Here is a 27,376-nt window from a genome sequence, read left to right as displayed (position 1 = left end):
CCACACATTTTCATCAGCTACTCCTTCCACAAAGTTCTCCACCATCACCAGATCTCCCAGGTCTCGTTCACAGCCGTCTGGCTCGCCTCTGACGAATTGCTGCATCCAGAATGTGATGGAGGTAATTCCAGATCCTTCTCTGTTCACTAATACTATCTGTACATATCCTGTACATTTGGTGGAAAGACTCCTATAAGTTTATTAGAGCTGCCAGAGCAGCTTGAAGGTCCCACGCATGGAAATAATCCCACGTTTGTTTATTTCCTGTACTGGAGCATGTATGTGACGTAAACACATACGTGACGTGAGCAGATCAGATCAGAGTTTTGTGTCTTGTCAGTGTAGACGACACGCTACGGCGGAGCGGATTACAGTTTTACATTATGGAGGGTGGTTTCACATTTTTGTGTTTTTAAGCCCCAAAAAACGCTGTCACCGTCTAAACGAAAGGCACTTCCCTTAAAATATTTTGTCGTTTTTACCCGCAAGCGACCCCAGTTGTGTCCCATTGAAGGTTCATAGCCTACACTTACAAGAATAAGGGAAAGAACAGAGTGAGTGACTGAACAGGTGAGAAACTCTCACAGACGGGACTGAGATGGACTGAGAGGACATACTGAGCATGGTGGTAAACAAAGAAGGGGAGCAACTGAACAAACTACAAAGTTCTTCAAACAGAAGTGAACTGTAAAGTATCTGAGACAAAAAGGAAGAGGAAGAAGACACAGAAGAGGACAGATTGCACTTGAAGAAGGTGTTGACCATGTCTTCAGTGAGTGTCCTGGACAGGAGTGTGTCTCAGGATGGCCTGCAGAGTGAATGCAGAAACACCAGAGTGAAGAGAGCTGTCCGCATCTCCTCAATAGTAGCCCAAGAGGTAGGTGCAACTGTGTGTGTGTGTGTCTGTTTTTGTGCGTGTGGCAAGGTTATAATAGTTTTGTATTTTTCATTTGTTTTAGTTTTAATTTCGTTGTGAATTTTTGTTTTCAAATTCAGTTAGTTTTAGTTAGTTTTTAGAGTGAGTTTTCTAGTTTTAGTTTAGTTTTTATTTTTTGAAAATGCTTAGTTTTAGTTTAGTTTCTATTAGTTTTAGTGTTAGTTTTAGTTTTTTGTAACGGGCTATGTGTTGGGTGCCAGATTCAAAGAGGTCATAATAAATTTTGCCTTTGTTTCCTTTGGTTTATCATCTCAGCCCCAATAAGGTTATTAACTCTTACAGTTCTGGGTGTTTTGAATTTTTTTGAGTGTAAACATCCCAGTCTCAGTAAACATATTTACCATGTGTTGCATGTTCTAATAGAAACACTGAATTATGAATGAAAAAAATTGACAAAAACGAAAACTAAGGTGATTTTCACTATAATTTTAGTTAGTTTTGTAACCTCACAATACAGTTTAAGTTAGTTACCGTTTTTTAAAAACTCTAGTTTGTATTTTTATTTCAGTTAACGAAAGTGTTTTTTCAATTCTAGTTTTCGTTATTTTGTTAGTTTTCGTTAACTATAATAACCTTGGTGTGTGGAGTCAGTGGTAGAGAAAAAGAGAGCGCGTCAGTGGCTGTCTCCATTAAAGTCAAAGTGAATTAATCAATCAAAATAATTGAATCTGCGTACAAATAACACGACTTTAGACATTCAAATTATGTGCAATGCATACACCAAAATCTAATTTTGTGTGCATACGCCAATTCTTCCCCATGTTTAGGCTTCAAAACAACATAAACCATGTGATTCAAACGTCCTGCATCACGTTTTTACGTATCTATGTCACGTCCAGTAGCCACGTCGTCCTCAAACTTCACTTTTAGCATTTACATCGTATAATTACTTTTTAAACTTTTTTCCCCTAAACTTTGCTGAGCATTGCGATATTGCTATATGTTACGTGTGTTCACTTGTATATTATGTCATCATATGAAAATTATGTCAACATCCCTTCGTAACATTAAGATTTCAGTTTGTCATCTCACTTCCATCAGTATTATCCCAGCAAAATGTGTCATAACACGCTGTTATAAATAGTGATGCACCTGTCTTGTTATGAGCCATGTCAGGTCTGGACCCAAATGCCTGACTCAGATCTTCAGCAAAGCAGAAAAACATTTTTAGCAGACAAGCTAATAAACAGCAGGAAGTAGCAAACACACTAAAGAGGCAGTGGTGGTTCTACACAGGGGCCTCCAGGGGCCACTGCCCCTGTGAAGAAGCCCTTGGCCCCTGCTGTGGCCCCTGTGTCAATCAATAATAAAATGATCAATTTATAAAAATGAACAATGGAACAATTGTCACCTATTTTCTGTTCAAACAATATCTCATTGTACACAAAATGAACCCAGAATGTGTACATTGTATAATAGTTTAATTGTGCAATAAAAACTTTCAAAATAAAATTTCTCATTTCTCATTTCTGTGCACAGAAATGAGAAATGTCATTGTCTTACAAAAATAATTGTTATTGTTGATAAGTGTCATTGTTTCAATCAGTGTATGTGTATCTTCCAAATATATTGAAATGAGATTTTTAAATAAGCTAAAATAAAGGGTTTGAATGCTTAAATATCATCTTTGCCATTTTTTAATGTGCCCCTCTGATTAAACACTGGCCCCTCCTTGGCCCCCACAGTAAAACTGGTCTAGAACCACGACTGTAAAGAGGCCAAGGTACGAGATGAGTGAAGAGAAGACCAGGGTTTTATGCTGTGAGGGTAGATAACTGGATCAGGTTCACCTTAATTAATTGTAATTACAATTTTTGGGGAAAAAGGTACAATTTCTATTTTAGAATGAAAATCAGATTTATTGTCCAAGTCTGCATACATAAACATGGAATTTGACTCCAGTTAACATGTGCAGTGGTGTGATATAGTGCAAATTGTAAGGAGATTTAAACAATATATACATATATAGTGTGTTTAATTTACAACAGGTGTGTCCATTAAAAACAGAGTACAAAGTGTAAAGATGCATGGAGGTCAGGGGTTGTTGTACAGAGGTTTTCTGACACTGATTATTTGCAATATTTATCATTATATTACACATACTTGCCATGCATCAATGCAATATTGCCACAGAAAACATTGTGATACTACGTCCTTGACTGCTGGTCCTGCTGCTGCTCATGTGGAGGGCCTCCCTCTGGCTGCTGACTGTCATGGTCGTTCCCAGAGGAGCTGAGATGCTGCTGATTAATGACACTGTTCACAGCTCCTTCCCCGCGGGCTACATGTGTGTGTCTAAATTTAGGTCCGTTCAGACCTACTTTCACTTGAAACCAAATTGTAAGGTACTCTATTATAAATGTAAGATTTTTCCCAGTAAGTATTTTTTAAATGCAAAGAAAATGTCTTCAATTTGTCTAAATTACTCTGATTTAATTGTTTCCCAATTACCGTATTTTCCGGACTATAAGTCGCTCCGGAGTACAAGTCGCACCAGCCATAAAATGTTAAATAAAGAAGAAAAAAACATATATAAGTCGCACTGGAGTATAAGTCGCATTTTTGGGGGAAATTTATTTGATAAAATCCAACACCAAGAACAGACATGTCATCTTGAAAGGCAATTTAAAATAAAAATAGAATAGAGGCAACAACAGGCTGAATAATTGTACGGTATGCTTACGTTACATGACACAACAGAGAACGTGCCTGGCATGTTAACATAACATATTAAGAGTTATTCAGATAACTATAGCATAAATAACATGCTAAGAAGTTTACCAAACCATCCGTGTCACTCCAAATAACTAAAATCCAATGAAATCTTCATCCTCTGTGTCACTTTTAAACAACTCCGCTAACTCCGGAGGTAGAAGATGCGGCGCTTCTTCTTCTACAGCGCTTACGTCAGACTCATCCTCATACTCGGCCTAGAGCGCCCTCTTGCGGTTTAGTGTGAAAATAACATGTGAAATGATATACCGGTAATAATGTGTTAATAATTTCACACATAAGTCGCTCCAGAGTATAAGTCGCACCCCCGGCCAAACTATGAAAGAAACTACGACTTATAGTCCGGAAAATACGGTATAAGCTTTCTGTTAATAAATGACATAGAAATTATTACTGTTTTAGATTAAAATGGAAAATTTAATATTCTATTTCATTCTTACTGACTGGCAAAGGCGGTGCTTAAGCACTACATATTCCATCTCGTGCATGCACAGGTATACGTAGATGTTCCCGGGTCATCCAGGGGTCACAGGTGACTTTGTTGGTATAACTACTCTTAAGTTCCGGTGTCACCAGAGGATCTGCTCCTTCTATCTTCTTGCGATTGCGGATTGAATGGTTGCATGTCAAACAAATATTCTAATAATCTATAATCGGCTCGTCGCTTGTAGCTTCGTAACCCAAGGGTTGGTGCTTCGGATGTCATTCGTCCACCAGAGGCTGCGACTTGCGCGCTGTAGCCGTCGGCGAATCTGCCGTGCCCGCTCACATGTCCAGTTACTGTCAGCACTCGGCTAAGTGTGGTGAGCACTGCATGTTTGTTCATCGCTCTGCCAACGCTTTTTTTTGCCTAGTTGTGTGCGTGTGCAAGTAAGTATGTGCGATTATAGCCTGTTTGCTAGCCCTCGTTGCTAGTGCTTCTCTCCCCGCTGTGTGCTGTTCTCTCTCGCATCGTGCTTTTGCTTTAGCCCGGTTGCGTAGTTACTCATTTCTGAACCTTGTCTAGTGTTTTCGCCAGACAGCTTTGTGTTACATTTTTGTTACACAGTGCTGCTTGTGTGGCAGCTGTGTGCCGTGGCTTTGTTGCTCTCGCTTTAGCCTGATTGCATATTTATTAATTTCTGAACCTTGTCTTGTGTTTCCGCCCGACAGCTTGGTGTTACATTTTTGCTGTACAGTTGTACGGCAACTGTGAGCATCATATCAGTGGCGTTCCTGTTTATACAGTCTACTCGCTGCTGTTCTTATTTAAAGTGTATGATTAACAGTATGTTGAGTCCCCATCAGTGTGTGTCCTGTGAGGCCCCCCTCCAAGCGGAGGATGGCCACCACCAATGCCCAGCATGTCTGGGGGTTGAGCACCTGAGGGAAGGGGTGTTGGATAATGGTTATGCCTCATTGCTAGGCTAGCCGAAGTGGAAGGCAGTCAGGAGCTGCCCCCCTTTGGCTTTACGCCTTTGTGACATCAGACGTCGTGCCTCCAGGCTTGGTGGCCCCCACCTAAGAAGGCATGTAAAATTGGCAGCTTGGCTCACAAGGTCGATGCCCTGTCAACTGTATTTGCTCAGATCAAGATTCTCCTACAGAACCTCCAACCAGATGGTGGGACGCCATGCCACTGTGACTAGTCCCGCAGCTGAGGTCCTCTTTATCCAGAGAAGGATACACTGTCCACGGCTGCATCTTGGAACCTGTTCACCGAAGGGGATGAACAAGGTGTGGATGAGGTTGCTTCCCATACCTCTCAAGCTCTCTCACAGGGCTCTAGCAGAGCTCAGGCAGCAATGCATGATGCAAATAGCCATGGCTTGGACCGGTTAGCTTCTGTTGAGCCTGCACTCATTGTCTCCCCAGATGAATCACTGAGGACAGATGCACACTGCCCCCGACCCCAGTACCTGGCAACAGATGATCTTCTGACTCGGAGTCATAACATTGCTGCTCGTATGGGCCACATTGGCAACTCTCTTTCTCACCTGCTCCTGGCTCAGTCATGGACCTTGCAGGAGTCAGATTCTAATCCTTCAGCACAGACCATCAGTGATGCTTCGCTGCAGGCCTTCCCTTTTATGACCAGGGAACTGGGCAGGTTATGTCAACTGTAACTTTGGCAGGTTGGCTGGCATAGTTCCCCCTGTCTGAGGTGTGTCAGCGGACCCTCCTGGTCAGACGTTTGGGCCAGCTGCTCAGCAGGCCCTGGAACGCAGTGTACAAGCTGACCAGGCTAGGCATCAGTTTGCAAGCCTGCAACGTGGACCTGTGCCTTCGTCCAGGCAGGGGAGCTCTGTGCACTTACTCCCGACCACCTGCTTGCTCAGGTGGGCAATCGAGAGGCCAGCGATATCCAGCGCAGACTGACCGGCACGTCACGCACGGTTGTTTTGGTGCCCAGAGTCCCAGCGCCGCATCCAGTCGCCACTGCCCCAGGGCGCCAAGGGGCAGGGGGGTAGGGCCTGAGCCTCAGGGGCTGGCTTTCAGATGCTTTTGGTGGTAAGGGCAGAGGCAAACCTCAGACCCTTGGGTGGTGTCCACGCTATCCAGGGGTTACACACTCCATTACGGACTCCGGACCCAACCCCAACTTTCAGTGGGATGACTCTTTTTTTTTATATTAATATTTTTATCCCACGATTTTGTAACCCATTTTATCACCCAATTTGTCCTATGACATGATCCTGGGCGCTACCTTGTCCCTGTTGGCCTGGGGAAAGCCCTGAACTGCCACATGCTTCCTCCGATACATGCAGAGTTAGCAGGCCGCTTCTTGACACCTGACAGGGAGATTCCCCGGCGGGACGTAGCACGTGGGAGGATCACGTTATTCCCACCGGTTCCTCTTCCCCCCATCAGGCGCCCCGACCGACCAGGGGGAGGCTCTTTAGCGACCAGGATCAATGCATGTTTTTGTGATAGGTCCCTGTAAGGGGATCCTCAGGGGACACGGGGAGAACATGCAAACTCCACACAGAATGGCCCTTTTGCCGACACCGACCAGCTCTGCGGACACCGGAGACATGGAGCTGGGGACACGCCTCCAACGCCCACAGCAACATGACTCAAGATGACTCTTGACTGGGAACACCCAACAAGACCTGCAGTTTTGGAGATACTCTGACCCAGCTGTCAACCCATCACAATTTGGCCCTAGTCAAAGTCACTCATATCCTGAAGATCAGCCCCATGACATTTTATTAGGTACTGAAGTCCTCAGCAGTCAAACAGAACTATCTGTCTCTCTCTGCTCTTTCAGGTGCTGTCCCTGGGTGCTGATGTGTTACCGGAGTATAAACTGCAGACTCCCAGAATCCAGAAGTGGACCATCCTTCATTACAGTCCATTCAAAGCTGTGTGGGACTGGGTCATTTTGATCTTAGTCATTTATACAGCCATTTTCACTCCTTATTCTGCGACATTTTTACTAAGGTAAAACACATGCTTACCTGACTTGCATGAGTTAATCATAAAGATGTAAGCTTCCCCTACTGACCTCTAAACTACTGATAGAACTAACAGAGCTGATTAAGGTTGGTATGGTGTCACATCTGGATATACCTTTTGGTTGTAGAGGCATTGTCAGGGTGCATCTTAACATCACTGCAGAGATAAGAGTGACCATCACACTTTTTTCCTTATTCAAACTATGTATATTTCATTATTGAAATTTAATTTTTATGAGTGAAACATGTAATTGTGTACAGGCTAAATGTGGACAAGAGACAATACAGTTACACACCCGCATTTATTTCACAGTTAAAGTTCAAATCATTCAAAATGATCTGAACAATATCTGTACAAAATGTCAGAAATTGGCACCACTGGAAGGCTCTATAACAAATTAAACAATGGCCTCATGCATGAATCATTCATACGCACAGATTTGATGTTATATTGAGCACACAAGCAATATCTAAGATCAAAATATAAGAGCACCCTGGGCCGCATATGGTTTTTGTGCTTCGAAATATCCATAATGATGATGAAAAATAAATGTACTTCATGAAAACACACACAAAAAAATGGTGTAACTATTTAGGACTGTTCATATACTAATTTTAAATGTTAACAATGATGTAAGATGATTAGATTTAACCTAAATGGCAACAAAATTAGACAAATACGCCTGGGCACATACACAAACCTGTGGCCTGTTGTGTATTGCAGCACTATATAACAATGCACCATGGTGGTTGTAAGAACTTTGTGTTTCATCTGTATGTGAGACAAGGTGTCCTGTCAATTACTTATACTATTCCTGCATATCCTAAAGTCAAAATGATAAAACAGCTTGAATAATTGTTTGAATGAATTAAGCATCAAGTTAATACTGGGGGCAAGTCTGTACATGTGTCGAATGTGGAATCCCTCAGGTACCATTTGTTGTTTTCAGTGTTCTGATTTGTTTCTTTGATTTTTTCCCCAGTGGATGTGTAATTCTCTCTCTGAACAAACCCCATTTTATTTATGTATTGATACATTTCCTTTCAGTGACCAGGAGGAGGCAGCAATGCAGAGCTGTGGTTACTCCTGTTCCCCCCTCAATGTGGTGGATCTCATCGTGGACATCATGTTCATTGTTGACATCATCATTAACTTCAGGACCACATATGTTAACTCCAATGATGAGGTGAACTAAACCGATTCACTTAATAACTGGCTGATCTACTGACAGGCAAGATCCACAACAGGTTATAAGCAAAGGTCAAAAATCCAAAACAGACGAGAAGTTAACAGACGGGATACAAAGCAAGCAGGAGCAAAAACTAAGATCTGGCAAAGACACAGGCTAACTGACAGGCATAAGTACTGAGGAAATAACTCCTCCATGAGCTGGAGGAGTAAGTGCAGGCGTGAGGAGTAAAGAGGAGCAGGAAACTCCCACAGAGTCCACGACAGTTAGCTCTGTCCTAACTGTTGCCGTTCTTAGGATTGCTTCCCATGTGCATGCTCTGAAGTCCATGTACAGCCACTTTAAACTGTACCTCAGTTCAGTTCATATTTGATTTTTTTTCCCCAAACTGTGCACTGCAAAAAAAGCCAACTTGTATTTTTTGGCCTAAAACAGTGATTTAAGTTGGTAAAACTTGGAAATATAAATTATTGACATTTAGGGCAATAATGTAAGTTAGCACAACAAAGGAAGCCAGTTGTCTGCTCAAAAACAAGTTGGTGAGTTGTTGTTACCTATATCTTTAAGTTGGGGTTCACAACAAGGGACAATAGTTCTGCTAACTCTTATTTCTTTGTTGTGCAATTAGGTCATTAGCAAAAGCTAGCGGCTAACTGATGCTAGCGGCTAACTGATGCTAGCGGCGCTGCTTGTTACAGCTACAAGAGTAGCCATTAGCGTATCAATGCTAACTCAAAATTGTGGTCACAACATTAGCTGACATTTCATAGCGGCGTTACAATCGTGCCAGAGAAATTCAGAGTTGAGCAAACTCAAAAACAAAACGTAAAATATTTAGTTTAATTGTCCAACTTAAAATTTTATCGAAGTTTGTTGCCTTGAAATTTTGAGTTCACCCAACTTTTCTTTTTTTGCAGTGTGTTTGTATGGATTCAAGCAGCTTTTATTGTCATGTGTAACGCCCACGAATGTAGTAACGCCCACAAACTTAATGAACCACAAACGTAATAAAATTCTGCAGCTTTTAATGCAATAATCCCACAAACGTAATAGCCGCTGCCGACTACAAACATAACACGTGATTTCCCACAAATGTAATAACGCAACAACAGTCGTTAACCGCCGATTCCTAACTTTCACATCTTCACATTTAACAAGTAGAAACATCAACGAACACAACCGCGAGGAAACAGAAAATATCTCTACAAATGTTTTATGTTTCTGGTATTATTGCATTAAAAAGCTGCAGATTTGTATTACGTTTGTGGTTTATTACGTTTGTATGCATTATTACATTCGCAGACATTACAGTCATGTTAAAAAAAAGAAACATTAATACATAATTATTTTTTGCCTTACATCTTCAATCTGCTGTATCCTGTTTTCTAAATTCAAAGATACATGTGGCTAACAGTTTGTTTTGTCTCCCCAGGTGGTGAGTCAGTCTTCTCGGATTGCAGTCCACTACTTCAAAGGGTGGTTCCTGATCGACATGGTGGCAGCCATTCCCTTTGACCTCCTCATCTACCGCTCAGGAGAGGAGGTTGTTAGGGGAGGTGGAGAGGGAGAGGTAGGGAGGAGGGAGGAGGGAGGGAAAGAAGAAGAAAGATGAGGGTGGGGTGAAATATGGACGTTTGGGAAAAAGTGGGATAAGAAGAAGAAAGACTGGGGAAACAAGGAGCACGATGGAAAGAATCAAGAGATTCAAAGTCTTTGGTTTTGGCTCCTGGACATTTAAGCAATAATAGCAATAAAACTACTACTAATAAGGCCATAAACATGTTACTATTAACAAAACAACACAATAAATACAATATAATAATAAGTATAATAATATATTTAATAATAATACTAATAATATAATAACAATTTAAAGAATGAGCATATAGTGTGTGAATAAAGTGGTGTGTGTGTGTCTGTGTGAGAGAGAGGGAGAGCGAGCGAGAGAGCGAGAGAGAGAGAGAGAGAGAGCGAGAGAGAGCGAGAGAGAGCGAGAGAGAGAGAGAGAGAGAGAGCGAGAGAGAGCGAGAGAGAGCGAGAGAGAGCGAGAGAGAGCGCGAGAGAGAGCGAGAGAGAGCGAGAGAGAGCAAGAGAGAGCGCGCGAGAGAGAGCAAGAGAGAGCAAGAGAGAGAGCAAGAGAGAGAGCGCGCGCGAGAGAGAGCGCGAGAGAGAGCAAGAGAGAGCGCGCGAGAGAGCGCGAGAGAGCAAGAGAGAGGGCGAGAGAGAGAGAGAGAGAGAGAGAGAAGGTTAATATGTAGGACTATGAATATGTTGTTTTTTGCATTTTCATTACTTGCAGTATAGACAGACAGGAAACAGTTTGTCACTGTGCACTGTTGCCTGATGAAATTGCTTTACTGGAGCCTGCAGGTCCCTGTCTTTAGACTGCGGTACTGCTTGACAGGCTACAGCAGCTGAAACAGTCCGTGGTTGGGGTGGCTGGGTTCTCTGAGAATCCTGTGGGCTTCGGGGCTCACCATAGGTTGTGAATATCCTATAGAGCAGTAGTTCTCAACCTTTTTTAGTCGCGACCCCCAATTTAACATGCATGTTGTCCGTGACCCCCGCTCACTGAACAGAATCTCACACGCACAGTTCAGATCACCCCAAAAAGAAACAAAATGAGCAAAAAAGACAAAATGACTAAAAAAAGACACAAAATGACTAAAAACAGACACAAAATGACCAAAAAAGAAAACAAAATGACCAAAAAAAGACACAAAATGACCCAAAAAGACACAAAATGACCCAAAAAGACACAAAATGACCCAAAAAAGAAATAAAATGACCAAAAAAGACACAAAATGACTAAAAAAAGACACAAAATGACCAAAAAAGGAACCAAAATGACCAAAAAAGACACAAAATGAGCAAAGAAGACACAAAATGACCAAAAAAGACACAAAATGACCCAAAAAAGAAATAAAATGACCAAAAAAGACACAAAATGACTAAAAAAAGACACAAAATGACCAAAAAAGACACAAAATGACCACAAAATGACCAAAAAAGACACATAATTATCAAAAAATGACCAAAAAAGACACAAAATGACCACAAAATGACCAAAAAAGACACATAATTATCAAAAAATGACCAAAAAATGACCAAAAAATGACCAAAAAAGACACAAAATGACCAAAAAAGACACACAATTACCAAAAAAAAGACACAAAATCACAAAAAAGACACAAAATCACAAAAAAACAAAACACAAAATCACCATAAAAAGACATTAAATGACCAAAAAGACTAAAACACATGAACACTTTAACACAGTGGAGACAGAGCTGACTTCCAAAATGATTTGGCGACCCCCAGAAATGATCTTGCAACCCCAATTGGGGTCGGGACCCCCAGGTTGAGAATAGCTGCTATAGAGGGATGCTCTGGGCTGTCTATACTTGTCTCTGTGTTAGGAGGCTCTCAGTTGTGCCTCTAACAGAAGGCCCATAGGATCTTGGGCACCCAGACAACTTTTTTTCAGGCGTCACTGCGTCTTTTTCTCCACATGGCGTCCGTCATGGTGTTTGTCCCAGGTAAGACCCTCTGTGATGTGGACACTGAGGTGCTTGAAGCAGCTGGCTCTCTCACAGCTGAAGTGCAGATGGTGATGGGGTCCAGTATGAAGGTATTATTGGTGCAAAAGATTTGAGCACCTCTAACAGTGGAATTTATAGTCTTCCCCTCTGATTGGCTGTGGGACAAAAGTCCCTCTCCTCTGATTGGCTGTAGGATCAGTAATCTTAGATCAGCACCCGCCTTTTTGCTCCATAGACTGAATGCACAGATCGTTCTGCACCACAGACCTCAGTGGAAGGGTGCAAGTTGTGATTTGTAGTTGAAAGAAACAGAATCTGTGACTCGTGGGGAAGATTCGAGCAGTTGAACTTATCGATTTGTGTTTGTGTTTTAAAAGAACACACATTTTTTTGTGAGAAATTATTTCACATACACTACCGGTCAAAAGTTTTAGAACACACCAACTTTTCCAGAATTTAATTGAAAATGATGCAGTTTAATGTCTCAGTGTACTCTGAAATTAATGCACATTTGCAACATTTAAAAATTTTTATTGAGCATGATAGTGTTTTGAAAGTAAAAAAAAGATTCAAAATCACATTTTATGTTGGACTAAAGGACTAAAAAAAGACACAAAATGACAAAAAAAGACACAAAATGACTAACAAAGACATGAAAAGAATTCAAAAATGGACAAAATAGCCCAAGACTCCATAGAGTTAAGTTGTTAACCCATTTCTTGTTCCCTGAAAAAGGCCTACTTGTATAATTCTGAAATGTACATTATTTTTCAGTTTTGGTTAAGCTTACCTTTTTTTATTTACCTCTGGCAGTTCACCACTTACCTTTGTACCCTTTCAAGCTGTTCATTTGACTTGAACTGCTTGAATTTCAATAAAAAACTGGAAACATTGGGGTGTTCTAAAACTTTTGACCGGTAGTGTACATTGAACATTTATTGCACAAGTTCACATTCAGATTTGCACATATTAAAATTTTGTCCACAACTTCACATTGTCTGATGCAGCTACACAAATATGTTTTGCCGAATATACGACAACAATAGGAGCAAAAATGTGAGCATGTCAGTTTTTTAATCTGTGACTTGTAAAATAGGATTTGTGCACCTTTAATTAAGAATTTGTGAATGTGTAAGTGTTGTGTTGTATTTGTGGAGAGAAAAAAATCTAAAAAAATCTAGTATGTGACTTCAAATTTACTGATACGCATACACAATCACTGTACACAACTACAAATTCCACTGTAAGAGGTGCTCAAATCTTTTGCACCAATAATACCTTCATAGTGCAGCTTCTCTTTCTTCCTACTGTAGTCCATGATCAACTTCTTGGCCTTGTCGACACTGAGAATCAGGTTGTTCTGTGTCAGGTTGCTGACAACTGTCATTGTTTGTTTTTTTTGTTTTTTTAAACATTTCTTTATTGAATTTTCAGTGACATAACAAAATCAAGAGATGACATTACGAGAGTCAAAACAGTGTCAAGTGTAACAAGTAAAAAACTAATAATAATAATAAAAATAATACATAAAATAAAATGAAATCAGATAAGGAATAACTAATAGTAAGAATATAAAATAAAATAAAATAAATAAATAAATAATTAAATAAATAAAAATGGAAGCGAACAACAAATACACAGAACAAAACAAAAACACAAATAGGTCACCCACTGCTAAATAAAAGTCTAATAATATGTTCTCTTAAGCAGAGATAAATAAAAAAAATTCCCAGCATGCTACAAAATCACACAAGAAAAACTCACAACTAGTAGACAATCAGGGTGGCTACTCAGGAATAGCCGTAAAAACCAATCCCTCAACATGTGCAAAAAATGGATCCCAAGTTTTATCAAACTTTGCAAGAGAACCATGTATGGAGCACCTAACCTTCTCCAATTTCGCAAACTGAAGGATGTCGACAACTGTCATTGTTGTCAATGATTATTATGAGTCCTTGGTCCCTGAGCTCGTTGAGTCTGGAGCAAGGTTATAATAGTTTTGTATTTTTCATTAGTTTTAGTTTTAATTTCGTTGTGAATTTTATCTTCAGTTAGTTTTTAGAGTGAGTTTTCTAGTTTTAGTTTATTTTTTATTTTTTTTAAATGCTTAGTTAGTTTAGTTTTTATTAGTTTTAGTGTTAGTTTTAGTTTTTTTGTAACGGGCTATATGTTTGGTGCCAGATTCAAAGAGGTCATAATAAATGTTTCCTTTATTTCCTTTGGTTTATCATCTCAGCCCCAATAAGGTTATTAACTCTTACAGTTCTGGGTGTTTTTAATTTTTTTGAGTGTAAACATCCCAGTCTCAGTAAAAAAAATGTACCATGTGTTGCATTTTCAAATAAATACACTGAATTATGAATGAAAAAAGTTGACCAAAAACGAAAACTAAGGACATTTTCACTATAATTTTAGTTAGTTTAGTTTAGTTTTAGTTAGTTTTGTAACCACAAAATACAGTTTCAGTTAGTTACCGTTTTTTTTAAAAACTCTAGTTTTTATTTTTATTTTTAGTTAACGAAAATGTTTTTTCAATTCTAGTTTTCGTTATTTCGTTAGTTTTCGTTAACTATAATAACCTTGTTCTGGAGGCAACTATAGTAGTAAATGCTGAACTGAGTCTACAAACATGCTGATAGAAGTACTCCTCTTCTCCAGGTGAGGGGAGAAAGAGAAAGAACATGTGGAGGCCAAAAAGCTAATAACACTCCTTATTTATTGATATTGTTTTATGACATTTGTTCACTCACATTACATTGTTGTACATCTGTCTCCTCCTCCTAACAGACCACCACACTGATTGGTTTACTGAAGACAGCTCGGCTACTGCGATTGGTTCGTGTAGCCAGGAAGTTGGACCGCTACTCAGAGTATGGTGCAGCTGTCCTCTTCCTCCTTATGTGCACCTTCGCCCTCATTGCCCACTGGTTGGCCTGCATCTGGTATATTACTCTACTTTATCCTGCACTATTTCTTACTTACACCTAAAATGCAGCACATGTAGACTCTTGTCTGGATCACTGGTATTGGCATACAGATAAACATTTGGATGTATTTTTTTTTACTACTATCTGCATTAAAATGCCTTTTGTAGTAAAATCTTAGCAAAGATAATTTAGGAAAAATTAGTTGCTCATGTGTTGCTGATCTCTTCTCTGAGATCAGTTTGAGCTTCTCATATTCGATTCAGTTCAGATCACCCAAAAAATAAACAAAATGACCAAAAAAAGTAAACAAAATGACCAAAAAAGACACAAATTGAGCACAAAATGACCAAAAAAGACACAAATTGACCACAAAATGATTAAAAAAAAGACACCAAATGACCAGAAAAGACACAAAATGACAAAAAAAAGACACAAAATGACAAAAAAAAAGACACAAAATGACCAAAAAAAGGAAACCAAATTACCAAAAAAGACACAAATTGACCACAAAATGATCAAAAAGACTTTATATTGGGAGATTTTTTCTCACTTAGGGTAGTCGCTGGGGGACTGCTGAGCTGTGCTGACCCTCCTGTGTAGAAAATATATTTAATTTTTTGATGTTTTGGAAGTTTTCTTTTGATGTAAATAGTTCTTAAATAAATGGGATTTTTTGCACCTTCATTTTTTTTTTACTGTGGCTTGTCATTATTTTTGTAAGGCAGTTTTCCCTTACAAATTGGTTTTTGGGGGAATTTTTCCAGTATGCCAAGCGGGCAACCTACCCTCACTCTGAGTCAGAGTGTGACAGGTCTACCAAAAGAGTTGTTAATGGTGCTGTTTGTTAGACACGGGTTAAATGAATTGTCTTCTCTCCCAAGGTATGCCATTGGTAGTGTGGAGCGGTCAACCTCAGCTGGGATTGGCTGGTTGGACAATCTGGGTGAGCAGCTGGGGAAGCCATACAATGACTCCATCATGGGGTCGGGTCCTTCCATCAGAGATAAATATGTCACAGCTCTGTACTTCACCTTCAGTAGTCTGACCAGCGTAGGCTTCGGGAATGTCTCCCCAAACACCAACTCTGAGAAGATCTTCTCCATCTGCGTCATGCTTATTGGAGGTGAGCTCTACAAGAACAAAACTGTTGGACTTTTTGGCCATGTCACAAAAATAGTAGCCTTTTCTGTAGCCTGGAAATTAAGTCTGCTTCAGCCCCTGAAAAAAAAAGATGGCAAAAAAATCTTCCTCAGTTAACATGTCACAACTTTTACTAGATTTTTAAAGAGTTTGTCCAGCTATTAGATGATTGGTGATGGTTGTGGTGAGTTATAACAGATGATGCTGATCCTCTAGCTGTGGTAGGAAATATAATCCTATTTAGAATGATTCTCCATTAAAATTACTGCACAGGTCAGAAATCTGGGAAATTGTTTGTCTGACCTCAGATTGCAAAGCCATAACTCCAACATTAGAAAAAGCAAACTGTCTTTTTCCATTTGAACAATATGTATGTTTTGTTCCAGGCTGGAAAAAAAGTTTAATCCAAAATATAGCTGCCAGAATCCAAAAATATCACACTAGTGGTGGGCGATATGGGCAAATTATTATTTTTTGAAATTTCCAGGTAACAATAATCTGACGATATCCTTTAAAATGTTTAACAAAAAAAAAAGCTGTTACAATTCGTTTTGCTTACCAGGACATCTATGGATGGACACAATGTTCCAGAACAACAGCTCTTGTTTATTTTCTTTAAACTAAAGCATTCAAGAGACTCCCAGTTAAACTTCAATGTAGAGACATTAAATAGAGTGGGGTTAAAGGGTTATTTGTGCCCTAGATGGTGTGTATGTGTAAATATCAATAAGCAATTTAGAAAGTATAAAAAATGACACTTAACTGCAAAATAAGCTTTAGAACCAGTGTTTCTTACAAGATTTTATGATACTATGATGGTGGGACCGAACAAAGTAGGGGAGTCCCAATCTTTTGCCGTAAAAGCCTAAATTTGAAGGCCTCTCGCACATTCTAATGCCACTATTCCATTGATTATTTTCATGAATTATTGTAAGGGAGAGTAAGGGTTCTTCTGTTTTAATTAAGGCATCATATTTGGCAGTGCTTTTGTAAATTCTGTGGACTCTACTAACACATCCATGTGCTCTTATTTTGAGAGCTACATGTGTTTGCTTTTATTTTGAAGAAGGGTCCAACATGTTCTTAGCGTAACGCATAGTAAATACATGCACTGGGAAAACTAGTGAAGGCTGCAGTGTGCTTTGTTCTCTTCCAGTAACGGTAGATAGCCATTAGCTTAAAAGGTAGTCTAACCCATAGACTGTATATAAATAATGGACATAGTCACCGTGACGTCACCCATTGGTTTGTGGCCCGTTGGAAGCCTCGAGTTCAGCGTTATACTCGTCGCCATCTTGCGTCGCCATCTTGTTTCCGATACAGGAAGCAGACCATATTTGGATTGTGGAGGAGGAGAGGGATCTGATCACTGACTACAGCCTCTCTACACCTCAACCTGACTGAGAGAAGCTGCTGCTAATTCATGTTAGCATTAACTGGAGCATTAACTGGGATGTTAGTTTTGGCTAGCAAAAAAACAAAAACAAAATGTATCTTTCTTACCTCAGAAAACTGAGCAGCGACTTCTTGGAGTGTCTGTTAGTCCAACCAAACACTGAACAAGACATTTAATGAACAAAACGTTCAAATAAACTGTCATTAAGTGAAAATACAGTGAAAGGGTCAAAGATATGAGATCAAATCGGTAAACCTCCTCTTTTCTATCTATATAACGTTATATATAACTTTATTGACACGTTGCCGTGGATATGCATTGCTCTGCTTCTCTCCTGGTGACGGCTCGCCTTGTCAGTGACCTGTCAATCAAAGGTAGCCCCGCCCCAAATCATATGATTCTTTATCTTCTATTTTCTTCTAAATGGGGCCATTATTAGAACTATTGACATCAAATTGTCTTGAAGAATATTTTTTACTAGTGATTGAGACCATAATGTTGTCCCTGAAAATTTTTTCTGAGGTAATAAATCAAGTGAGAAGTTTTCAAATTTAGCACTGAAAAGAATGGGCAGATTTCTTTTGCAGCCAAACTTAGCACCACCTACTGGAATTTTTGTTGAATTGCAGGTTTTATGCACTTCCTGGTTGGCCTCCATGCTCAGACACGGAGATTGCTGCCTGGTCTAACCTCACTCAGAAACTGGAGTAATGCTAACAGAGTGCTCGTGCTGTTACGGTTGTTATGACGACAGTGTTCTATTTACTTGTCCCTGAGAGCGGGAGAGTGTTCTGGGGAGCCTACCACTGTGGTCACTGCTACAGAATTAAAAATGTGGTTCGTTCGCAAGTGGTGGAACAGATTTGTCGTTGAGCTGCTTTTCACAGTGACAGTTTGCGGCATGTCTTGAAAATAACGTTATTTTGACCAACGTCAGTCGTTTAAAACGGGACCATTTCCAGGGAAGTGAGGTAGACCTACGTCTCGCCACTAAATCATCCGTATCAGACAGTAGAGGAGAGGTGCATGAAAGTCCTCATTCACCTCCTTTTTACATGATCAAATTAATGTTGAAGCTGTATATTGTGTATTTTTTTCTTATAACCTGTTTCCGTTTTGTTTTTTTCTTCTCTTTGCGCTAATGAACTAGACCAGGGGTGTCAAACTCAAATACACAATGGGCCAAAATTTAAAACTTGAATAAAATTGCGGGCCAACATTGAACAAATAAACCTTTTAATATATACCAAACATGTTTTGCTTTAACATTAAATATGGAACCAGCGACGCTTATAAACATACAATATATAACTAAATAGTGCAGACATGCAAAATCAAATTTCAAATAAAAAACACATCAGTGTCATTAATTTATTAAATAAAAATTAAATAAAAATTGTATGCCTCTTCTATTTGCATCCTTCCAATTTAAATATCAAAATAAACTTTTTCAACAGCTTAATAAATTCTGCCTTTCTTTTCTCCATTTTTGGGAAGGGGTAGCTGGGAGACAGCTCTAGCTTGAGGTTGCTATGACGACTGTCACAGAGGAGCGTTTCTGGGTCCTGTCCTGATTGACGCGCCAAAACAACAGCAGGGCATTGTGGGATTTGTAGTTTTAGCGGTAAATGCGCCGTATAATACCGGCGGGTCAGCTGTTATAGTACAATAATAATATAATAATTTGGTATTGCCTCGCGGGCCAAATAAAATTACACTGCAGGCAGCCAGAGTTTGACACCCCTGAACTAGACCATGAACTATTAAACTCCTTGTTTGAAAGGTTGGTAAATAATAACCAGGTTTTGGTCTCTTCTCCAGCTCTGATGTATGCCAGTATTTTTGGTAATGTGTCAGCCATTATCCAGCGGCTGTACTCTGGTACTGCACGCTACCATGCCCAAATGATGAGAGTTCGAGAGTTCATCCGCTTCCACCAGATCCCCAACCCTTTGAGGCAGCGGCTGGAAGAGTACTTCCAACATGCATGGTCATACACTAATGGAATAGACATGAATGCTGTGAGTATGGGAGACCTTCATGTGATCTTACCTTTTCTCTGTTAGCTATATCGTAAGTCCTCAGCTCTTGTGTTCAGCCAACTCAACAGCCTAGATTTCTTTTTGTCTATGTTGTTTATGGCTGAGAACATATACTTTTTAGCCATAATTTTAATATGATTTCAGGCAGCTTGTTTGTGTATTTATCTGTTAAACCAACTTCTGTTTCAGATCCCATAGTTTCCAAAGCTACTCAAATAAACAAGCTCATTATGGCAAAAATTGTCAAAACATATCCATAAAACAGATATAATATTTACATTTGATCTAAAGATGCAGCCATGAAAAGGCAGGGCTTTAATAAGGGTCCTGCTAGGTTAGCTATGGCTTTAATTTCTGTATCAAGTAATAATAATTATAAATTGTATCTATACACCACTTTTCAAGAAACTAAAATATGCTTTAGATGACATTTAAGTAATTTATTTAATTCATTGTGTATATTAATTTTGTTAAAATTGGATAATATCTTTTTTTCTCCCATTCCTATATAACCATCAGGTTTTAAAGGGTTTCCCAGAGTGTCTCCAGGCAGATATTTGTCTCCACCTCAACAGGTCACTGCTGCAAAATTTTAAGGCTTTTAAAGGTAAAACCATTTTACCTTAAAAATGTCTTCTAAAATTTGATATCACATTTTATTAGTATTGATTAGGAATAATTACAATTTGATTCACCTTCACCAAATACATACTTCATTCATCAAAACACTATATACATGTATTGTTCAATAAGGGTATACTGTAAGTCATTTTGTTAATATCAACTTCCTGTTAACACAGCAGAGTATATTTTAACATCATTAACATGTATAACAGTTTCCAAAATATGACATACCATAAATATTCAGGGGGCAAGTAGCCTGGGACCTGACGAAGTTTGCCAAAAGCCAGAACCGACGAGCAGAACCACTGGATGTGGTCTGGCCGCTTGAAGTCACGAAGGGCCCCTCAACTGAGCAAGACCTGAAAGTGGCACTTGCATGGAGGGCCCTGAATGGCATGACCAGTGTATGGAACTCCAACCTCCCCCATAAAATCAAACATAGCTTCTTCTATGCAACTGTGGAGTCTGTTCTCCTATATGGCAGTGAATGCTGGACCCTGAAGCCAACCTTGCAGAAGTCTCTAGACGGGTGCTACACCAGAATGCTGCGTGCAGTATTAAACATCAGTAAGGGTACACATGTTACCAACAAGACTCTGTATGAGGGCTTTCCAAGGTTGAGCCAGAAAATAACAGCCAGGAGAATGAGACTAGCAGGACACTGCCAAAGGCACCAAGAATTGTCGGCCAGTAAACTGGTGCTGTGGGAACCAACACACGGGCGCCAGTCTGTGGGACGTCCCACACCAACATATGTGGACGTACTCAAGGACGATGCAGGAGCACAAAGTACCGATGAACTGGCCAGATGTATGGAGAATCGGGATGACTGGAAGCAAAGATGGAAGGCTCGTCTGAGGACGACCTAGAGAGAGCCCCTGCCAACTGATGATTAGGTTGTAGGTCAGGGACTGCTGGAAAACAGAGCAGGAGGCCTGTGACAGACTTGCAGAGATAGCTGACTGAAGACCAGGCAGAAGGCTGGATGACCATCTGGAGGGTTTCTGCCTGAATTTGCGGTTCAGGCAGGACATCAGCTGGGATGTAAAAAAAATCTTCCTCTGAATTACCTTTTGTTGATGTTTGTCCTCCTCAAGCTCAGTGTAGCGTAGAACCTGTTCCTGTGCCATTATCATAAGACCCTCTGTCCTCTCCTTTAATCTCGCCTTTTCTAGACAAGGGTAGTATTTCTTTATTTCAGCCATATCCTTTATCTGTTTATGGAACATCCCATGAAGACACTATGTCTTCCATGATACCTCATCTTATGCTGTCTGAGGTACTCACTTAGCAGATTGGGGCCCACTTTCTGATGTACTTATGTATGTTTCTTATTTCATTCTGGATAATTGTCCTGACAAACAATAACCCTCAGCCCCAGTCTTTTTGCTAAATGTCCAGTCTCAGGCTGCTGGACTATGGATGAACCCTATTTGCATTGTGAGAAATGTTCATGTCCTGATATCTTCCTTTGGTCAGCTAGAAGTGGGTGTCTGATGACTGTTAAGGCATGAATTATGGGGGTATTTGGCTGTAACTGACCTCCTTATTACTTCATTGTGGTTTCCATTTGCCTGCAGAATACTTTGGTACTTCTAACTGCCCTTGATACTATTGCCATAATCCAAAAGATCTCAATGTCCACACTGTAGATCCTGGGGAGATGGGTCAGACATTCAATGTCTCACTCATTTCTGGCATACAACTTGATGTTATCTATGTGTATGAGGCAGCTGATGGTACCTTCACTTCTGAACCTCTACCCATATCATCATTCTCTGATTGAAGGGAGGAATTCGGTGAGGCTATGGAGGAGGACTTTTGGTCAGCCTCAAAGAGGTTGTGGATAAACGTCAGGTGACTCAGGAAGGGAAAGCAGGGCTTGGCCCAAGCTGTGTTCAGACTCAGGGGAAGCCCACCAGTATCCCTGGCAGAAGTCGCAGAGCTAGTTAAGAAGCTGCCCGGCGGCAAGGCGCCAGGGTTGGATGAGATTCGCCCTGAGATGCTGAAGGTTCTGGACACTGTTGGGCTGTCAAGGTTGACACGCCTCTTCAGTGTCGCATGGAAGTCTGGGACAGTGCCAGTGGAGTGGCAGACCGGGGCGGTGGTCCCCATTTTCAGGGAGGGGGACCGGAGGGTGTGTTCCCATTACTGTGGAATCGCACTGATCAGCCTCCCCGGGAAAGTCTAGTCCAGGGTGCTGGAAAGGAGGCTCCGGCCGATTGTCGAACCTCAGATTCAGGAGGAACAATGCGGCTTTCTTCCTGACCGTGGAACAGAGGAGCAGCTCTTTACCCTTACAAGACTTCTGGAGGGGTCATGGGAGTTTGCCCATCCAGTCTACATGTGCTTTGTGGACTTGGAGAAGGCTTACGACCGTGTCCCTCGGGGGGTCTTGTGGGGGGTACTGCAGGAGTTTAGGGTACCGGGCTTGTTGCAACGAGCTATCCGGTCCCTATATAACCAAAGTGAGAGCTGTGTCCGCATACTCGGCACAACGTCAAACATGTTCCCAGTGGGTGTTGGCCTCCGCCAGGGTTGCCTCTTGTCTCCGATTCTGTTCGTGGTCTTCATGGACAGGATCTCAAGGCGCAGCCAGGGGGAGGAAGGGATCTGGTTTGGTGACCTTTTTGCAGATGATGTGGTTCTTTTGGCTTCATCAGACCTGGACCACCAGCACTCATTGGGGTGGTTTGCAGCCGAGGTCAAAGTGTTTCGGATGATAGTCAGCACCTCCAAGTCTGAGGCCATGGTTCTCTGCCGGTAAACGGTGGACTGCCCCCTCTGGGTGGGTAGAGGTACTGCCTCAAGCGAAGGAGTTCAAGTATCTCGGGGTCTTGTTCACGAGTGAGGGTAGAACGGAACGTGAGATGGTCTCGGCCTCGGGGTCCCCCAGGAGGAGCTGGACGTTGTGGCTGGAGAGAGGGATGTCTGGAATGCCCTGCTTAGCCTGCTGCCCCGGATAAGCGGAGAACAATTGATGGATGGATGGATATATATGTGTGTGTGTAGCTATAGTACAAACATTATTAAAGATGTCTTGTAGCATGAGACCAACACAATGTATTTGTTATGCTGTCTAGGAACTACCAAGGGCTGTCTGAGGGCCCTAGCCATGAGGTTTAAGACCACCCACGCTCCACCTGGTGACACCCTAGTCCATGCTGGAGACCTGATATCAGCTCTGTACTTTATCTCTAGAGGATCCATAGAGATCCTCAAAGGAGACGTGGTCATAGCTATCCTTGGTAAGTGCCTGCATGACGCTCAGATATCGTTAGCCTCATAGCATAATTGCCCAAGTCATTTTTTGGCCAAATTGTGATATCTGCCTAACTTTACTCTCCTACTACTGCTGCATCTTTCTGCCTTATTGCCTATGTTCTCAACCTATCAGAACACTTGTTGGAGTGCAAAATCACTTTCTGCCTTAGTCATCTCCTTGACTTAGACATTTTTGCCGCTACATACAAACCAAACTACATTATTTATATGTAAGAGAAAAATTGCCTTAGTCAAGGCATATTCTGCCTAAGACATTTTTATCTGTTATGAAATCGATGCATTTAATTTTTTATGCAAACTTGTTCACACTTCTATTTGAACTTACTGTTACAATATCAATTAAGAATACCAATGGGCTTACTAAAAATTGTGTATTTTCTTGTTTCCCGAAAACGTTCAAATATGTCTTAGGCAAATATGCTATGAGGCTAACGATATATGCTAGTGGCTCCATCAAGTGGCCCAAGGAAGACTCATATTGAGTTAATAATGTGTCTTATGTGAATTAATATACATATCAATTTAATTGTGTTACAATCCTGACTAGATTTTTTCTGCTTCAGGGAAGAATGATATATTTGGGGAGCCCATCAATCTGCATGCTCATGCTCCAGGAAAATCCAATGCTGATGTCAGAGCTCTCACCTACTGTGATCTGCACAAGATACACAGAGAGGATATGCTGGAGGTTTGCCAGAGTCCTTTTCTATCTGTTTTTTTAATTTGTGCTATTCATTTTCATACAGACACATACCCATTGTAAATAGATTTCTTGTGATGTTGACAGTTCTAAGTTGTATTTGTATTTTTGTTTGCAGGTTCTCGACATGTATCCTGAATTTTGTGAATATTTCTGGTCCAACTTGGAGATTACCTTCAATCTCAGAGATGTATGTTACTCATGTTACAGATCCTCTATTTATTAAAACAAGGTAGAAATAATGACTTGTCAAAACTAAAATAGGGGTATTTTGAATTTTAGTTTTGACTAATAATGCTTTAAGTGGAGGTTTCTGGAATTATGGAATGGAGGCAGGTCACAATAATCTCTTATTAATTAAATTAAAGTTAATTCATTTAATGTAACTTTATACTGTAAATCCTGTGAAGCTGTTAACAGGTCAAATGGATGTGAAACTACTGTATCTCTGGCTAGATTTAAGAGCCAGATATACTCTGTTACACTGTGTACCACTGTCTAAAACAGAACCTTTACAAATAAAAAAAGTTTGAATGAAATGTATCTGTATCGATAGTCCATGATTCTTCTTTTCTTTAGCTTCACATATTCCTCCCTCTCCCTCCCTGTCTGCAGGTGAATAAAGAATTTGTAGATTTTCTCAGTGGAGAAGACTCTGATTGTGAGGGAATCAGCAGACCACAGAGGAAACACAAACTCTCTTCCACTCACACAGGTAGTGTTTCACAAGGTACATCAGATCTCAGATGATTTGGCCCCTGAACCTCTGACCAGAGAGGATGGGGCACATAGATGAGGGTGGACAGGCCTCTGTGTTCTTTAGCTGTGTACACAGAGTACGTTTTAAATAGTATTATGAATATAATAATAAAATAAATACATTTTATTCTGTATATTGTTTTCCAAACCTTACTTTCTACCCTTACTGTTATTATTGCTCTGCTTTTTAGCACATCATCTAGCTTGTGCTTGGACTTAAACTGGGACTCGGACGAGATTTACTCCAACCTACACTACTGATCAAAAGTTTTAGAACACACCAACTTTTCCAGAATTGAATTGAAAATGATGCAGTTTAATGTCTCAGTGTACTCTGAAATGAATGTACATTTGCAACATTTAAAATTCTTTATTAAGCATGATAGTGTTTTGAAAGTAAAAAAAAGATTCAAAATCACATTTTATGTTGGACTAAAGGACAAAAAAAAGACACAAAATGACAAAAAGACACCAAAAGACACAAAATGACTAAAAAAAGACACAAAATGACCAAAAAAGACACAAAATGACAAAAAAAGACACCAAAAGACACAAAATGACTAAAAAAAGACACAAGATGACCAAAAAAAGACACAAAATGACTTACAAAGACATGAAAAGAATTCAAAAATGGACAAAATAGCCCAAGACTCCATAGAGTTAAGTTGTTAACCCATTTCTTGTTCCCTGAAAAAGGCCTACTTGTATAATTCTGAAATGTACATTATTTTTCAGTTTTGGTTAAGCTTACCTTTTTTTATTTACCTCTGGCAGTTCACCACTTACCTTTGTACCCTTTCAAGCTGTTCATTTGACTTGAACTGCTTGAATTTCAATAAAAAACTGGAAAAATTGGGGTGTTCTAAAACTTTTGACCAGTAGTGTACCTTTGATGGTAGATGTCTGTTTTGTGCTGCTTGCACCATTAATTGTTTGATTCATACTCCACTCCTTTGAACTTGTTCATTTCTTCAGAATGCAAACTCACAGTGACTGTTTGTGTTTACCTGTCAGGTGACACCATCTCCGCTGGGAGAGCTGCCTACAGTACAAGAACACACAGTAACTGGGAGCAGCGTGCCAGCCACAAAAGAGATGAGCATAAACATTCACTGTGAGACCTGGTGTTTTATTCTCTTCCTATAAAATATCAAACAATCATTCAAATCTTAATTAGAAAAAGAAACTCTAAACTAATGGCTTGTGTAGATATGGCCCTGTGTTTTCCAGTGACGATGAGGGGGAAGATCCAGAGGTGAGCAGCCCTGCTCACACCTCCAAGATACATGCTGCTGCCATCAACACTAGCAGGTGTCCCGATAATGATGGAAGAGACAAGACATGCAACCCTTTAACAGGCAAGGCTCACATTTAAGAAACATTAATCAATCAATCAATCAATCAAATTTTTATTCAAGACTCAGGGTCCATAGGAGACAGATATTAAAAACAGGGACAATACAAATAAATAAATTACACAGCAGACAAAAATATGACAGAAACCAAAAAATACAAAAAGATGATCTTCAGACCGACCAAAATAAACTGTTACGCCACATTACTTAAGTGTGTGTGTGTGTGTGTTCTTGTACTTCCTACATAGTGAGGACCAGAACACGTTTTTTAACCAACAGAGTGAGGACATTTTTGCAAAGTGAGGACATTTCGGCCGGTCCTCACTTCTTTAAAGGCTTTTTGAGATTTCAGACTTTGTTTTAAGGGTTAAAGGTTACATGATTATGATAATTAACTGAAACTGTATTGTGTGGTTACAAAACTAACTAAAATTATAGTGAAAATGTCCTTCGTTTTCGTCTTTGTCAACTTTTTTCATACGTAATGAAGATGGATCAGACAAAGGAAATAAAGGCAAAATTTACTGTGACCTTTTTTAATCTTCCACCCAACAAATACCCCATTACTAAAAACTAAAACTAATAAAAACTAAACTAAAACTAAAGCATTTCAAAAAAATAAATACTAAACTAAAACTAGCAAACTCACTCTAAAAATCTCATTAAAACTAACTAAATTTGAAAACAAAAATTCACAACGAAATTAAAACTAAAACTAATGAAAAATTCAAAACTATTATAACCTTGCAAGGGAATTCACTGTTCCAATGAGGGCCCTCACAAAGATAGAAGTAAAAGAATGTGTGTGTGTGTGTGTGTGTGTGTGTGTGTGTGTGTGTGTGTGTGTGTGTGTGTGTGGGTGGGTGTGTGTGTGTGTCTTACTGCTAGTGATACAAAACATGGTCCATTACTCAAGGCTTCAGTTACACACAGTGCTCGAGGAGGACATCTAGTGGTCAATAAAATGAAGAACAATCAAGACGTGTCATTGGTTGGTTCATGGATTCGAGTGGATACAACAATAATAGTAATATTACTAGTAATGATAAAGACAATAACTATTGAAGACCATGTTTCTTCATTTGACATGTCTGTAACCATATATAGTCTTCACTCTTGTGTTAAGAAACATTTAAATGGTGCTGCTACATTCATGAGATGTGCTTTAGAAATACAGACTGATGTAATTTTCACATGGGGCTGGTAGTCTAGACGGAATTGTCCAAAAAGTGAAAGTGAGGAGCATTTATGGGTACAAGTCGGGAACTGGCCTACTTTACTTATTTCAAGGGTGCTGAATAAAAAAAAA

At 40.0% G+C, this 27,376-nt stretch overlaps 1 protein-coding gene across 1 annotated transcript in view; it reads left to right on the top strand.

The window, feature by feature from the left end:
• The window catches only part of LOC131980645 (potassium voltage-gated channel subfamily H member 2-like), a 36,620-nt gene extending 10,609 nt beyond the window's left edge, over positions 1–26,011 (top strand). Inside the window, exons 3-14 of the mRNA XM_059344923.1 lie at positions 6,921–7,093; positions 8,156–8,294; positions 9,730–9,867; positions 14,627–14,781; positions 15,648–15,889; positions 19,124–19,323; positions 19,864–19,951; positions 23,052–23,216; positions 23,817–23,941; positions 24,072–24,143; positions 24,569–24,668; positions 25,727–26,011. Of these exons, the coding sequence (XP_059200906.1) occupies positions 6,921–7,093; positions 8,156–8,294; positions 9,730–9,867; positions 14,627–14,781; positions 15,648–15,889; positions 19,124–19,323; positions 19,864–19,951; positions 23,052–23,216; positions 23,817–23,941; positions 24,072–24,143; positions 24,569–24,668; positions 25,727–25,830 (1,701 nt within the window). The 3' untranslated portion in view covers positions 25,831–26,011. The remainder of the gene's footprint in view (positions 1–6,920; positions 7,094–8,155; positions 8,295–9,729; positions 9,868–14,626; positions 14,782–15,647; positions 15,890–19,123; positions 19,324–19,863; positions 19,952–23,051; positions 23,217–23,816; positions 23,942–24,071; positions 24,144–24,568; positions 24,669–25,726) is intronic.
• The last annotated feature ends 1,365 nt before the right edge of the window (positions 26,012–27,376 follow it).

The sequence above is a fragment of the Centropristis striata genome, chromosome 11 (genome assembly GCF_030273125.1).
Source record: "Centropristis striata isolate RG_2023a ecotype Rhode Island chromosome 11, C.striata_1.0, whole genome shotgun sequence".
Taxonomy (NCBI): Eukaryota; Metazoa; Chordata; class Actinopteri; order Perciformes; family Serranidae; genus Centropristis; species Centropristis striata.
The sequence above is the reverse complement of the archived record's forward strand: the minus strand, read 5'-3'. Positions and strand labels throughout refer to the sequence as shown.